General features: G+C 38.8%; 1 protein-coding gene across 1 annotated transcript in view; it reads left to right on the top strand.

Moving 5' to 3' along the window:
- Positions 1 to 14,253, top strand: part of FBN1 (fibrillin 1) — a 204,699-nt gene that overhangs the window by 54,502 nt on the left and 135,944 nt on the right. The window contains exon 5 of the mRNA XM_063449025.1: positions 1,392 to 1,487. Coding sequence (XP_063305095.1) covers positions 1,392 to 1,487 — 96 coding nt within the window. The remainder of the gene's footprint in view (positions 1 to 1,391; positions 1,488 to 14,253) is intronic.

The following is a 14,253-nucleotide window of genomic DNA, read 5'->3' on the forward strand; positions in this document are numbered from 1 at the left end:
GATGACATTTTGCATCTGTTTCTGATCTCTTCTCTCATTCTTTTCAAAATGCATATTTTTCTTCTGTTGAGTTCATAAATTATTGTAGCCTTAGCATATTGTACCGTAATTTCTGCATCAAACCTATCATCTGGAGCCTTTATAGGGACACAATATGACTTTTGGACAGCTAACGAGCAATATTGTCTCTATTTGATTGTCTGTCATATTTTCCCCAATTGCATTAAGAATTTCTACAGTTTCTAGCCTAGCATTCACATGACAATGCACTTCCCTACCACAGCATAACTTTATACAATTACCTTAGCAGATACAGTTTACTGTTCTAATAAACATTCAAATAATGACATTTAGATATATTTCACATTCATACTACTGATATGAATTAGTTAATTATTTGCTATAATTTATGCATCTTTTTTGTTTATTTTATATATTATCTTTTCTTTCTGTTTCGTTCTGTTGAGTTGTTATCATAACCGTCTTTGCTTTGCACAGCTCACACGTCGTCATTGTCGAGCGACTTAAACTTCCACAGCTGATAGTTTCCAATATTCTGCAAATGTCATAGATTCTTTGCATATTTACATCCTTAGTATTTGCTTTCAGCAATCTGGATGTAGTTTAAAACTATGTTTTATTATTTATTTATTTTTTAGCAGCCCCAACTGCTTTCTTCATATACTAGTTGATTAAAACATTTTCTGACCCCATAACCTGTTAGTTCTGCTTGCTAAAAGAACCCGGCAGGATTCAAGTGTATGTGTGACATGATAAAAACAAACAAAAAAGCATAACAACAACTGTCAGAACAACAACTGTCAGAACAGACAAGTCAGCTTCTCTCAAAGGCAAATGGAAACAGTGATAACATGTACTTAATGCTATAACTATGAACATTAGTAACAGCTCCCCATCTCAACTCTCCAGTCTGACATATACACTTAGTGTAACCGATTACCACTGATGTTGCTGACCAATCCGATTTTGACATAGACCTGTGTGTAAATATTGTGTTTGTGTTACTGAACAAACATTTAGATTGTATTCAGCTTACTGGCTAGACCCAGAATCAAAGTTAAGGCAAGTATATAAAACCTTTGCAGGAAATTTTGCTAACGCACATACATACATTGAAGACAAAATCAAACGCCTATTTACAAATTCAAGTATATATATATTTTAAATCTGTAGTCTTAACCTGGTAAATATTTTTCTGTCATTTTTATCATTTGCATTGTATCAAACTGTATCCCTAGCCTTAAATTTGCGTATAATTTGAATTGTCATATTCGCCTACACATGCGCACATAATGTAGAGGTACTTTGATCGATCTCTTAACTGCTGGCCATATGATCCTAGAATCCATTGTTGTTGCTTTCTGTTACAGCTGTCTGTGAACATGGATGTCTCAACGGCGGGCGATGTGTGGCTCCAAATCGCTGCGCCTGCACATATGGGTTTACTGGACCTCAGTGTGAAAGGGGTGAGTACCTTGCTTTTACCCCCTTATATCTTTACATCGCTGAACATTGTTCTAAGTCTTCCTTGCTCTTACCATAGTTCACAACAGTGTGTTTTTATCTATGTTGGCCACTAAATGTTCTTGAACTCACATGTATTTTTAACTAAATGTTTAATAAATTGTTATCATTGTGCAATTCCTTTTTTGCCTGTGTAGGAAAAGTCAGCCTGTTGTAGACCAATAACGGTAATCCAATATGTCCTTAGCTCCTTGACAACATATAACATGCCAGGATTGTCATCACATGAAGTAATTTCCTTAATTCACCATCATATAGGGATTAAGTGCCCCCATCCTATATTATACTAATTTAACCTTAAAAAATATTCTACAGAGCTGTCAATGATTAATAAGTAGGAAATCCTATTCTACCATAAACGGAATAAAGGCATAGGATATCATTCCATAGATTGCATGGCCGTTTGAGCAGGGCTTCCTCACCCCTTTCTCTAAATGCAGAGTGCTGTGGAATATGTTGCCGCTATATAAAATGATTGTAATCATTGACCCGTTTGAGATAAACAAAGATCTTGATAGTTTTTAACCTATGCATAGAAATAGTTTGAAGTACCTTATCTGTATTCTGCTGTTTGTGACATAACTTCTTGTCTGTTCTTGCCTTCCTCTCCTAACTGGTCTCGCATGTTTCGCTACCTGCAACTTATCTGTGCTTGCTGATATCTCCTGCAACTCTGAATTTTCAGTTACCTCCGAAAATGGGACTGAAGGTTCATTCATTAAGCATCTCTTCTCAGCCGCAAAGGTATTGCCTTTACTTGTTTTTACCTGTTTTGTGTGCTTATATGTTGTGTTTGCTTGGGCAGTTTCGAGGCAACTACGTAAAGGAAAACTGGGCAAAATCAAAGACTTTGTAAGAATTTTTAGTTTATAAAATGCATAAAATATACAATACTGATCATAAAAAAGGTTTATATTAATTGCATTGGAGATTGGCAGCTTGAAGTGGAGAAATTTGTTTGAAGAAAACTATAAATCTGGAAAACAAAGTTTTGTCTTGTAGAGATAGATATACGGGATATAAAAAGTCTGCGTTTTACTGAGGCTGGTAATAATGTACATTATACATTAGTGCATAAGATAACCTATAGGGAAGCAGATCCTGGAGTAGCTGTCAGATTAGCCTAAGGGGGTCTTCAAACTGTGTGATCATAGCTGCTATGTTTAATTTCAAACTCGCCAAGAAGACAATGTACCTTGGATAATTTTGAGGTTGGAGGAGGTTAGCAACTAGGAGTACATTTAAAAAGTAAAACATGACATACTTTCTCAGTTAACCTCTTGGACTCCTGAGACTTGATTTAAATCCCTGGTTCCTCACCCTACAATAATGAAGTATCTCACCATTCTACAACATGATAGCAATAAAACTAAGACTGTGTCAGTGGCAAATATGTATGATAGAATTGGATGCTGACACATAAAGTCAGGGTGTTTACAGGCCTGAATGGGGATAGCCCTTAGCTGGGTTCAATCCCCCAACTACAGCACCCCAAAAGTATTATGCAAGTGCTTAGAGGACTTTAGCACTGCAATGTATACCGTAGACCTTTACAAATAATAAATGTACTGCTTTATTCTTATCCACTGTTTTCACGAGGATGCTGAGGGTTATTTCACTGCTAAATATCACACATTAGATTTGATGCAGGGCTATTATAAACATACTTGTAATGTGGGATTATATTTCAACAAGGTCACCTTTCTGATGAGTCTGCATTGTTTTTTTAACCTTTATTCATTTATCGGGTGTATCTAAACGCCTTTAAAGTGTAGGATGTTATTAAAGCCTCCTACTTATGCTCGAGTGATTGTAACCTGCTAACCTTCCCTAGAGCTCACTTCCACTGAAGTACAAACACAAAGCATAATTCTTGGATCATAGACATATTGTAAAGCTTATATACTATTGTGTGGGAGGGTCCCTCCAGCCTACAAAAAAACCTCAAGCACTTTCTTTGCACCAGATTTATGATCAGCATACATTCAAATCATGTGTCTAAAAATACCAATGAATCTCCAGCTGTGTAAGATATGTCTATCCCCTAGGAAATGGTGCTCAGCAGGCATTGTGCCAGATTTATAGAGATTTATGTTAAGAGAGAAAAGTGAACCTTGTGTTCATTTCTTACCATATGTAGTAAAATATGCCACCGTGTGAAAGACAAAATTCAAGTGAAATCAGTATTGCAACAATGCTTCTGTATGCTTCTTAGGATATTGTGGCTAAGGGCTAGCAAAGTCTGGAAATCTTTTAGGGTAAAATTAAAACAAAACACCAACGGAGCAGCAAACCATTGTTTTGGGGCATCATGAAATGATGGAATGTGTCTTCTAAACCAGTTGAAAGTGGACCTTTCTTGCCTTGTATTGTATCTTACTTATATGGGCTGACATGTTTTATTTAAATGTTGGTTTATTCACAAATGAGCAATGTATGAGAATTTGAAATAGTGTAGTCCTTCAGATTAGAAGAAGTGAAATTAGTTATTTATTTTATTTATTTATAAAATATTTTACCAGGAAAGATACATTGAGATTTCTCTCATTTTCAATGATGTCCTGGCAGGAGACCTGTGCTAGAGCACACTGATGGCTCCCATATTGCCCTGAGTATGCTCCTGCACAAGGCCTCTGCATATGTTCCTTTTTCCTGCACAACCTGTTGTTTGCATTAGTTGAGTTGGGAAAAATGTAAGAATGTTGTTATTATTGCTAATGCAATAGGGAAACAGGAAATCCATTCTCCTCTGTTCCTTATTTAATCAGGAGCCACCTTATTAAGTACAGCTGAACTATAGTGCAAAAAAAAAAAAAAAAACAGAGATCAAACTACGAGGCTGCAACTCAATATACGCAGACATGGTCAAAAGGTTTAGCTGTTCAACTCCACCTAAAAGTGAGGAAGGAATGTGATCCAATCAACTGTGATTGTGCTATTGTTGTTGGTGCCATACGTGGTAGTTCTAGCATCTCAAACTTCTCATTTCCTAGGAATTTAATGTATTACAGTCTCTACAGAGTTTATGTGGTGCCAAAGATAATCTCATCTAGCAAATGGAAATTGCCTAGAGAACAAAAACACCTGGGTAATTAGAAAGATTAGATTTGTTAAAATTACATACCTATTTAAGAGAGAAAGTCTCTGTTTTGGGCCCAAATCCCACTGTTCCTCAGTCTTTTCTATCCAAATGTCCCTCTTTTCTAGAAGCTCCATATTGTTGCTGTGACAGAGTGTATAACAGAGCTCCACAGCAATGATACTCAGAGTAATATATTTTAAAATTGAAATAAATGCGTTTAGAAATCAGTCTCTGTGAATGAGACACATTGTTCTTGTTCTAAATTACATTTTAGTTGCATAAATTGTTATTAGTAAGTCACCTAACATTTCTTAGAACAGCTCTGCCCCTGGCCACAACCCCACTTGCACTTCTAAATCTAAAATGTCCCTCTTTGTCCATTTGAAATGTTGGGAGGTATGTTATGAGATTTTTCCATATGATCGCTCTTTATCACAAAGGTGTGCAGAAAAGTTTCTCTAAATATACTGTAAGTTGAAACTTTAGGGTAGAGGAGCTACTACAACAGATGACCATGGAGAATTAAGGAGAAATATGCTATAGGAGGCATGAGTGTACCAAAACTGGATGATTGATGATTCAGAAAATTTCTCCTGGTCCAAACAGGAAATTAAGGAAACCAAGGAGACCACCTAGGGCCCTACATTGAGCAGGCCCTGCCCTGCATGGTCCGTGGCCTCAAGGCAGCAATGCTAGAAGCCAGGATCATTGGTAGTACATTAGGGGTGCTTGGGCAAGTAGGGGAATACCTATTTTTCCTTGATACCCAACAACCATGGCAGCAGGTCCTCTCCTCCCAGCAGGCTTCCAAACAAGTTTCAGGAGAGTGCACGGAGATGTCATTTGGAGGTGATCTCCTGTACCATTGGCTGCTTATCGTTGCTGCAGCCTCAACACTGCTGGACAGCAGTTGAGGTCTGCTAGGGGGTTTATTAGAAGAGGGATGCAGAGGATGGAGGGAAGAGAAGAAATCAGTCAGTGGAGAAGGGAGAGTGAAAAGTAGAACAAATAAGAGAGGGGAGAACAGAGAGGAGAAAAGGCTATTAAAGGAGTGTATTAAAGGGGAACAAATGATGGATGGGGAGAAAAGAGGTGAACAATATAGCAAAGCAGGGGAGAGAAAATGGAACAAGGGAGGGAAGGGTGGGAAGAGAAGAGGGGATCAATTAGAGGAAAAGAGGGTTATGGGAAGTGGGGCACAACTGGGGAAAGGGATACATGAAAGGCGAGGTGTGGTGAGACATACAAAGGGGGCGATGGAAATTGGGAACACAGTGCATCAACACACCTGCATACAGTGCTCTCCACTAATATTGTCACTCTTGGTAAATATGAACAAAGATGGCTGTGAAAAAAATTGTCTTTATTAATATTAACGTTCTGATCTTTTGTTAAAAAAAATAAAAAAATTCTCTGCTTTCATGAATATCAAACAATTGCAAACACAACACAGGATTATAATGCGCATGGCACAATTTGTACCCTTTTAGTCAATACTTTGTGCAACTTCCCTTTGTCAAGATAGCAGCTCTGATTCTTTTCCTATAATGCCTGATGAGTTTGGAGAATACGTGGAAAGGGATAGGGTATTCCTACTGGCAGAATCTCTGCAGATCCTTCCAATTTCAGGGTCAATGCGGGTGGACTCTTCTCTTCAATTTATCCCAGAAGATTTCTATATGGGGTTCAAGTCAGGCAATGAGGATGACCATGGCAGGACCTAGATTCTTGTGGTCAGTAAACTATTTTTGATTTGGATGTATGTTTTGGATTATTGTCCTGCTGCAACCCATTTTAAACTTTCTGGCAGAGGCAGTTAGGTGTTCATTTAATATCTGTTTATATGTGTGGTAGGGTCAATGATGCCATGTATCCTACCAACATGCACTTTTTTGGCTGATGGACACACGCCCTCATTGATACATGCACTGACATACACTCACTGACAGATACACAGTCATTGCGCACACAGCCATTGGCACACACACTTATTAACCAACACACACTTTCACTGACAACAACAACACTTTCACACACTGACACACCCACTCACTGAAAGGCGCACACTCACAGACACAAATCCTCATTGATTTGACACATTCTGGCAGACACACAGACATTCACTCACAGACACACTGACACACACACACACACTCACTAACAGACACACACACACACACATTCACTGACAAATGCATACACACACACACACTCACTGACAGACACACACACACACTCACTGACAGACACATATTCACTGACAGACATGTCTGCCCGCTTGAAAGTGTGGCCCAAGGCAAATGCATTGTTAGCCTAGTGGTAAATACAGCCATGTATACATTCAGACAGAGCTATACTCTGGCACTGCAGATACTCATGCATCATGGGAGTAGTAGTCCACAACAGCTGAAGGGGCTGTTTCTGCACATATTGCTTCTGAGAAACATTCTTGGATTTTCTCAGTGAAAACATCTGCAAATGTTTGTTCATTGTTGCCATAGTACCTCGATGACATCTGTGTTATGTGAGTGCCTTTACTGACATCTAACTAACAGTTGCTAGCATCGCAGTGACATAATTTGGATAGTGCTACAGTAGCTTTGTGCGTATTCAGAGCTTGTTCACAAAACTATTGGATGTATTATGCTACATTTCATTATTTTGCCACCCATCTCTTTGCAGGAACTGTTCCTTGGTAATGACATAATCTGTGGTACATCATTGTTTGGATGCAGTACTGATTCAGACATAGACAATTCTTGGATTGTAGTTCTGAGGACAGATGTGACTCTTTGGATTTGTGCTATCCATCGCTCATCATAATTATTGCTTAGAGAAATAGCATAAATACATAAATAAGTAAATCAAGTCAGGAGGAAGGATCCAATTATTCCTGGAATTATATTCGTGTAAATATTTACTCATTCATTAGCTACGAGCCAGAGCCATGTCTTGAGGAGTAAATACACCGGTTAGTAACTAGGACTCCAGGTTTTATTCCATTGTCAGTGGGTGTTAGCCATCACTTCTGATTACCTTTAAACATGTGCTGTGTTTGTCCAGAATTGATTTCCATTCATTGTTCGATTTACTGTCTTCATGTGCAGTGAATACAAATTTCCTGCCTAAAGAAAGCTAATTAGAGGGACACATATAAGCTGGGAATAATTTGACATAAACACGTTGTGCTGTATTAGCATCATATTGTGTCACCAGTAAATTATACTCCGTGCACCATAACATCGGAACTAAGTTGTTATGGTGCCAGGAAGTCCCTTGATCTTGTTTACTTTTAGCGGTTAAAGCGCAAAAGTCTTCAATCTAGTGTGGTTTACCACTGCCTCTGCTCTTTCTTGGCTCTCAGATTCTTAAAACCTGCTTAAGGCGCTGGTGATTGGCTGAGGGCACTGGATTCAAGACTTTGGAGTTAAATCCTTCATGAAGGGTTTAACCCTTAAAGGTGCGCTAGTGCCGGACCTAATGGTACTAATATAATTTCATTTTGATAAAGTTGTTATGGGACACTGAACTTTTCTTCATAGAGATGCATTGATTCAGTGCATCTCTATGATGAGATGCTGATTGGCCAGGGCTATGTTTGGCTGATATCATCAAAATTGACAATCTCAGCCAATCCAATGCTTTCCTGTGAGATCATCACTTCTGATCATGTCAGCCAAGGAGGTAGGTCAGGGTCAGAGCCAGCACTAGCAGACTGAAATAAAGGTAAGATTTTACTATATTTAGGCGGGAAGGGGGGTCAGCAGGGCTAGATAGAGCTTCCTGACCCTATAGTGTTCCTTTAAGACTAAAAAACATATAAAGTTTATTTGGAGTCTTCTATAATGGGACACTGCAAAAAATGAAATTTAATAATTAAACGGTAGTTCTGAATTAGTAAACAATCTGACTGCAACTGGCAGAGTTGGAAGGACATTTCAGCTGTGTTTTAGATAATTTTGATTATGTTTTCTTCAATCCACATGCCATTTCATCACAATTCATTTTTAGTAAATAATTCTCTACATAAATCCTTATCCTATTCTTATATTTACTATCATATAGTCAGCCCATATGAATCTTTTTTTTAAAAAAAATGTAATAGGTGCTTTAGTTTTATTGCAAAAATATTCCCAGTTATTTGTGTAACCATCAAGTTAAATTACATATTTTTTAAGTGTATAATATGTTTTTCCTATAGATTTCAGTGAAAACAAGTATTTGCTTAATGCTTATAAATCACTGTTACTGAAAGCAATGTTACTGGTAAATGTCTCATACATTACTGTCATCACAAATTTATGGTTTGAAAGTATGCTGGTGCCACGGAACTGAGTTATTCCAGCTATTAGTGTTCTCTACGAAAACTGGATTTTTCAGTCTATGTGTAGTTTCTTGACAAGTATTTTTGGTCATTTCCCATACTTTACTTCCATTATTATTCTTACATTCGTGTGAAATATCTTGTCCTCTATGCATCTATATTTTTTATACAGTATCTCACAAAAGTGAGTACACCCTTCACAATTTTGTAAATATTTTATTATATATTTTCATGTGACAACACTGAATAATTGACACTCTGCTACAATGTAAAGTAGTAAGTGTACAGCCTGTATATCACGAACGCACCCTACTTCAAGAGTGTGCGTGACGTAGTTGTGGTGGTGAAAGGGTTAAAGTTCACTATTTGTCTGCACTAGGCTGGAAATAATGACAAAATCCCCCTTAACACCACTCACACTTAAACATAATAATATAACTATTACTAGTTTAACGCTGCCACCACCAAGACAATTTATAAATGGGGTGCATTGGTCCCCCAGGTAAATCAATAATAAAAACCCACCAAACACAACTTAACACAATATTTAAGCAATTGCAAAAATGCTAATTAGTCTCTTTAGGTAACGTGATCCTTTACCAGACAAAGTCAGAACTTAATATAGGAATATTTATTATGAGCAAAAAATTGTCACAGTGCATGCAAAAATATAGATGACAAGCAAATTATTTACACCAACAACAGATAAAAACAAAAGGGATAAAATAACAGAAAGTCCTAATCACTTATTCAGCTCTTCAAAGTAAATACTTCTGCCTCAGGGGGTCTCTGGGATGAAAGATGGTGACTCACTTAGAATTAAATTCTGGCTGCAAGCAAATACACAGACATTTCAGTATCAATAGAGATATACCCTGTAGATTACCACGCCTGGTCTAGAGGGGGAGTTAAGGTGTATCTATAGAGATAATGAATGACCACCCCCTTGTGTTCCAGACCAACATTAATCCAAATGGAAAAATTTGTTTTTATCTTCTCTTATGTACCTGCCTCAGAAATTATAATTTCATCTACGAATTAGTTATTATTTTCCCATTCTATAGATATGTGGCACACCTTACTTGCGACCCAATATGATGGACATCACAATTCCTTTCCCTGTGGTTAAATTATGCCAATCATGTTTGGGCTTGTTTAGAAGATGACACCTGTCACATTCCAAATATAACAAAAATGAGGCTTAATTATTATTCTATGGGTAAATATGAATGTTCTTTCCTTTGGATATAATACTGGAACAAGGCTAATGTCCATTAGCATATCAAAGAGATTGACCCATCAATTAAGAGGTACAGGCCACATGACTGAGCCAGACATTCAGGCTTTTCCAGTGTAGAATCTCACACCTTGCAGAGCCTTTGAGTAATCACAGGATCCATTCATATGATAAAACCCTTTTCACATTCCTATACAATGTACATTACCCCTTCTGTCATCTGACCTTTCATACAATCAAATGAACCCCTTTTTACCCTGACAATATTCCATCTCTACCAGGCAAGCAGATTATCTATGCACTACACAAATTACATTAAAGGGCAATATTCCATAGTGCAATAATGAGTTATGCACCCTTGCCGTGACACTGTATAACAGTGATTCCTCTCTTGCAACCTTCATTAGTCTAATACTATCCTTACCTTTTGTGTCAGTTTACCCCACTCCCTCTAGCATGTAAGCTCATTGAGCAGAGCCCTCAACCCCTCTGTTCCTGTGTGTCCAATTTGTCTGGTAACAACTACATGTCTGTTCGTCCACCCATTGTAAAGCGCTGCGGCATTTGATGGCGCTATATAAATAATAAAATAATAATAACAGTGTAAATTTGCTGTCCCCTCAAAATAACTCAACACACCCCCCTAAGTGGAAATGTCCAAACTGGGCCCAAAGTGTCAATATTTTGTGTGGCCACCATTATTTTCCAGCACTGCCTTGACCCTCATGGGCATGGAGTTCACCAGAGCTTCACAGGTTGCCACTGGAGTCCTCTTCCACTCCTCCATGATGACATCACGGAGCTGGTGGATGTTAGAGACCTTGCCCTCCCCCACCTTCAGTTTGAGGATGCACCACAGATGCTCAATAGGGTTTAGGTCTGGAGACATGGTTGGCCAGTCCATCACCTTTACCTTCAGCTTCTTTAGCAAGGCAGAGGTCGTATCATGTTAGAATACTGCCCTGCAGCCCAGTCTCTGAAGGGAGGGGATCATTCTCTGCTTCAGTATGTCACAGTACATGTTGGCATTCATGGTTCCCTCAATGAATTGTAGCTCCCCAGTGCCGGCAGCACTCGTACAGGCCCAGACCATGACACTCCCACCACCACCATGCTTGACTGTAGGCAAGACGCCCTTGTCTTTATATTCCTCACCTGGTTGCCGCCACACACGCTTGACACCATCTGAACCAAATAAGTTTATCTTGGTCTCATCGGACCACAATACATGGTTCCAGTAATCCTTGTCCTTAGTCTGCTTGTCTTCAGCAAACTGTGTGTGGACTTTCTTGTGCATCATCTTTAGAAGAGGCTTCCTCTTCCTCATGATGACAGCCATGCAGACCAATTTGATGCATTGTGCGGCATATAGTCTGAGCACTGACAGACTGACCCCCCAGCCCTTTAACCTCTGCAGCAATGTTGGCAGCACTCATACGTTTATTTCCTAAAGACAACCTCTGGATATGACGCTGAGCACGTGCATTCAACTTCTTTGGTCGACCATGGCGAGGCATGTTCTGAGTGGAACCTGTCCTGTGAAACCGCTGTATGGTCTTGCCCATTGTGCTCAGTTCCAAAGTATTGACAATCTTTATGTAGATTAACAATTCTTTTTTCATATCCTCAGAGAGTTCTTTGCCATGAGGTGCTATGTTGAACTTCCAGTGACCAGTATGAGAGAGTGTTAGAGCGATAACACCAAACTTAACACACCTGCTCCCAATTCACACCTGAGACCTTGTAACACTAACGAGTCACATGACACTGGGGAGGGAAAATGGCTAATTGGGCCCATTTTGGACATTTCCACTGTGTACTCACTTTTGTTGCCAACAGTTTAGACATTAATGGCTGTGTGTTGAATTATTTTGATGGGGCAGCAAATTTACACTGTTATACAGGCTGTACACTTACTACTTTACATTGTAGCAGAGTGTCATTTCTTCAGTTTTCTAACGTGAAAAGATATAATAAAATATTAACAAAAATGTGAGGGGTGTACTCCCTTTTGTGAGATACTGTATTTGTTAATACATAATGGTGAACAATATATTATTGAAAACGATGGCCGTTGGGGATTTTACAGATGTCAGAATCCATGAGACCCTGAAGGACAGTTGATGTATGGATGTCTCCAGAACTTCAAGATGAGATTATTTCCCTTTGACTTGTACCTTTTATAATAAAAAAAACAAACATATTCAGATACACATACAGGCACACCTATACACATGCTCACACTTGTCAGGATGCAGTCGAGGTTCCAACATGTTCGCCACTGCTGTCTTCTATTATATCCCCCCTTACCTTACTTATATGCCTGATGAGATGAAAGGGAGAGTTTCACAGGTGGCGGTCCGAAGACTAGGACTCCTGTATGCCTGATGATGAAGATAGGAGTCAGAGCATGGAAATGGACAATCAGGGTCTGGTGCAGGATAACCACACGCCTCCTTGTGTTGCACACCAGGGTTTGTGCGGCCACATACCAGAGTCCTGATTCAACTTAAGTGGAAGCCAGGAGCTAGATGATATGCTGAAATGAGCAGATATGTGTCCAGTACTAGAAAATAAGGCAAGACTAGAACAGGCACCAAACAAGATAACAAGACAAGACTAGAAGAACCCAGAACCGGAGCAGGACAGAAAGCAGAACCCAGAACATGTACACAATACATGAGGTTAACGTGAACAGGACATAGACAGGACAGGACTGTACATGAACTAGGAATACAAGACAAATAAAATGAGACAAAAGATACAAGGCAAAACAAGAGGAGAGATAACCAAGTACTATATATGTAATAAACATAGAAGAATTAGACATATATAAATGGCCAAGATGTATGCAGCCCACCACTGCGTCAAAGTACTCCAATTAAGATGGGTCCTAACTGCGTAGATATGCATGACTAAATAAACAACAAGAAAACACACACAGTATTTCCCTGCAAAGAAAGGAGCAGAGAAAATGACACCACTGCTTGCAGGAACAGACTGAAACAAAAAAAGAATTAATAGCAAAGGAATGGGTGTGGCAACAAAAAGCAAACATTTAAAGGAATCCAGGAGACTGGGAATTCCAGGAACAGAATAAAGGAATGAACCCAGAATAATCAGCATAAAGAAAACTAGACATAGAATAGAAAACCAGAAAAACCAAGAAAAACTAAAAAAGAATTGTAAAAAGAGTACTGGATACCAGAAGCCAAGGCCAGACATCTGTGCAGAACAGAACAGGACGTGACAGAGAGTAAGAAACTGTCTCTCTCACCACAGCCCATCACCTGGTATATGAGTAAGGGGAGAAGCACAGAATTAAGGACAGCAGCCACAAACCTATCTGTGGTTTGTGGCTGCTGTCATTAATTCTGTGCTTCTCCCCTTATGTCTATGTTAGGCGATGGATTGTCGTGAGTAAGACAGTGTCTTACTCTCCCTATCATCTCATCAGGCATATAAGTAAGGTAAGGGAGGGCAGGATTAAAGATGGCCAGTGTGTGCATGTGTATAGGTGTACCTTCATGTGTATGTGTATATATTTATTATGAAAGGTACAAGTCAAAGGAATATAATCTCACCTTGAAGTTCTGGAGACATCCATAGATCAACTATCCTTTGATCTCATGGTTTCAGAACTACCCAATAGCCATCTATTTCAATAATAAATTCCTCCTTTAAATCTTCTAGACCAAAAGAGAAAAATCATAATCCTTTCTTTAAAATAAAATGTTTCTCTGGCATTATGTAACTGTAAACATACTGTGTATAATAAGAGTCCTTTGTTTAACCATTTACCTGTCTATATAGGTTAAAGCAAATTATATTCAAATGTTACACCACACTTTCCGCTATCAGATCAATGGCAGATGCCTAATTAGTATCCTCTATATCAGTGGTGGACTGTTTCACGGGGCTCTCATTAACGCCTGTCAGCCAAATGCTAGTGCTCATGTTATATCAGCTTTTATGGCTCCTGGAAAGATGTTGAGAGGTTGAATTACACTAAACGGAGAAGGTAAATTCCTAGAGGTGTTAGTATCATAGTGTTTATCCAACTTG

Source organism: Pelobates fuscus, chromosome 3 (genome assembly GCF_036172605.1).
Source record: "Pelobates fuscus isolate aPelFus1 chromosome 3, aPelFus1.pri, whole genome shotgun sequence".
Classification (NCBI taxonomy): Eukaryota; Metazoa; Chordata; class Amphibia; order Anura; family Pelobatidae; genus Pelobates; species Pelobates fuscus.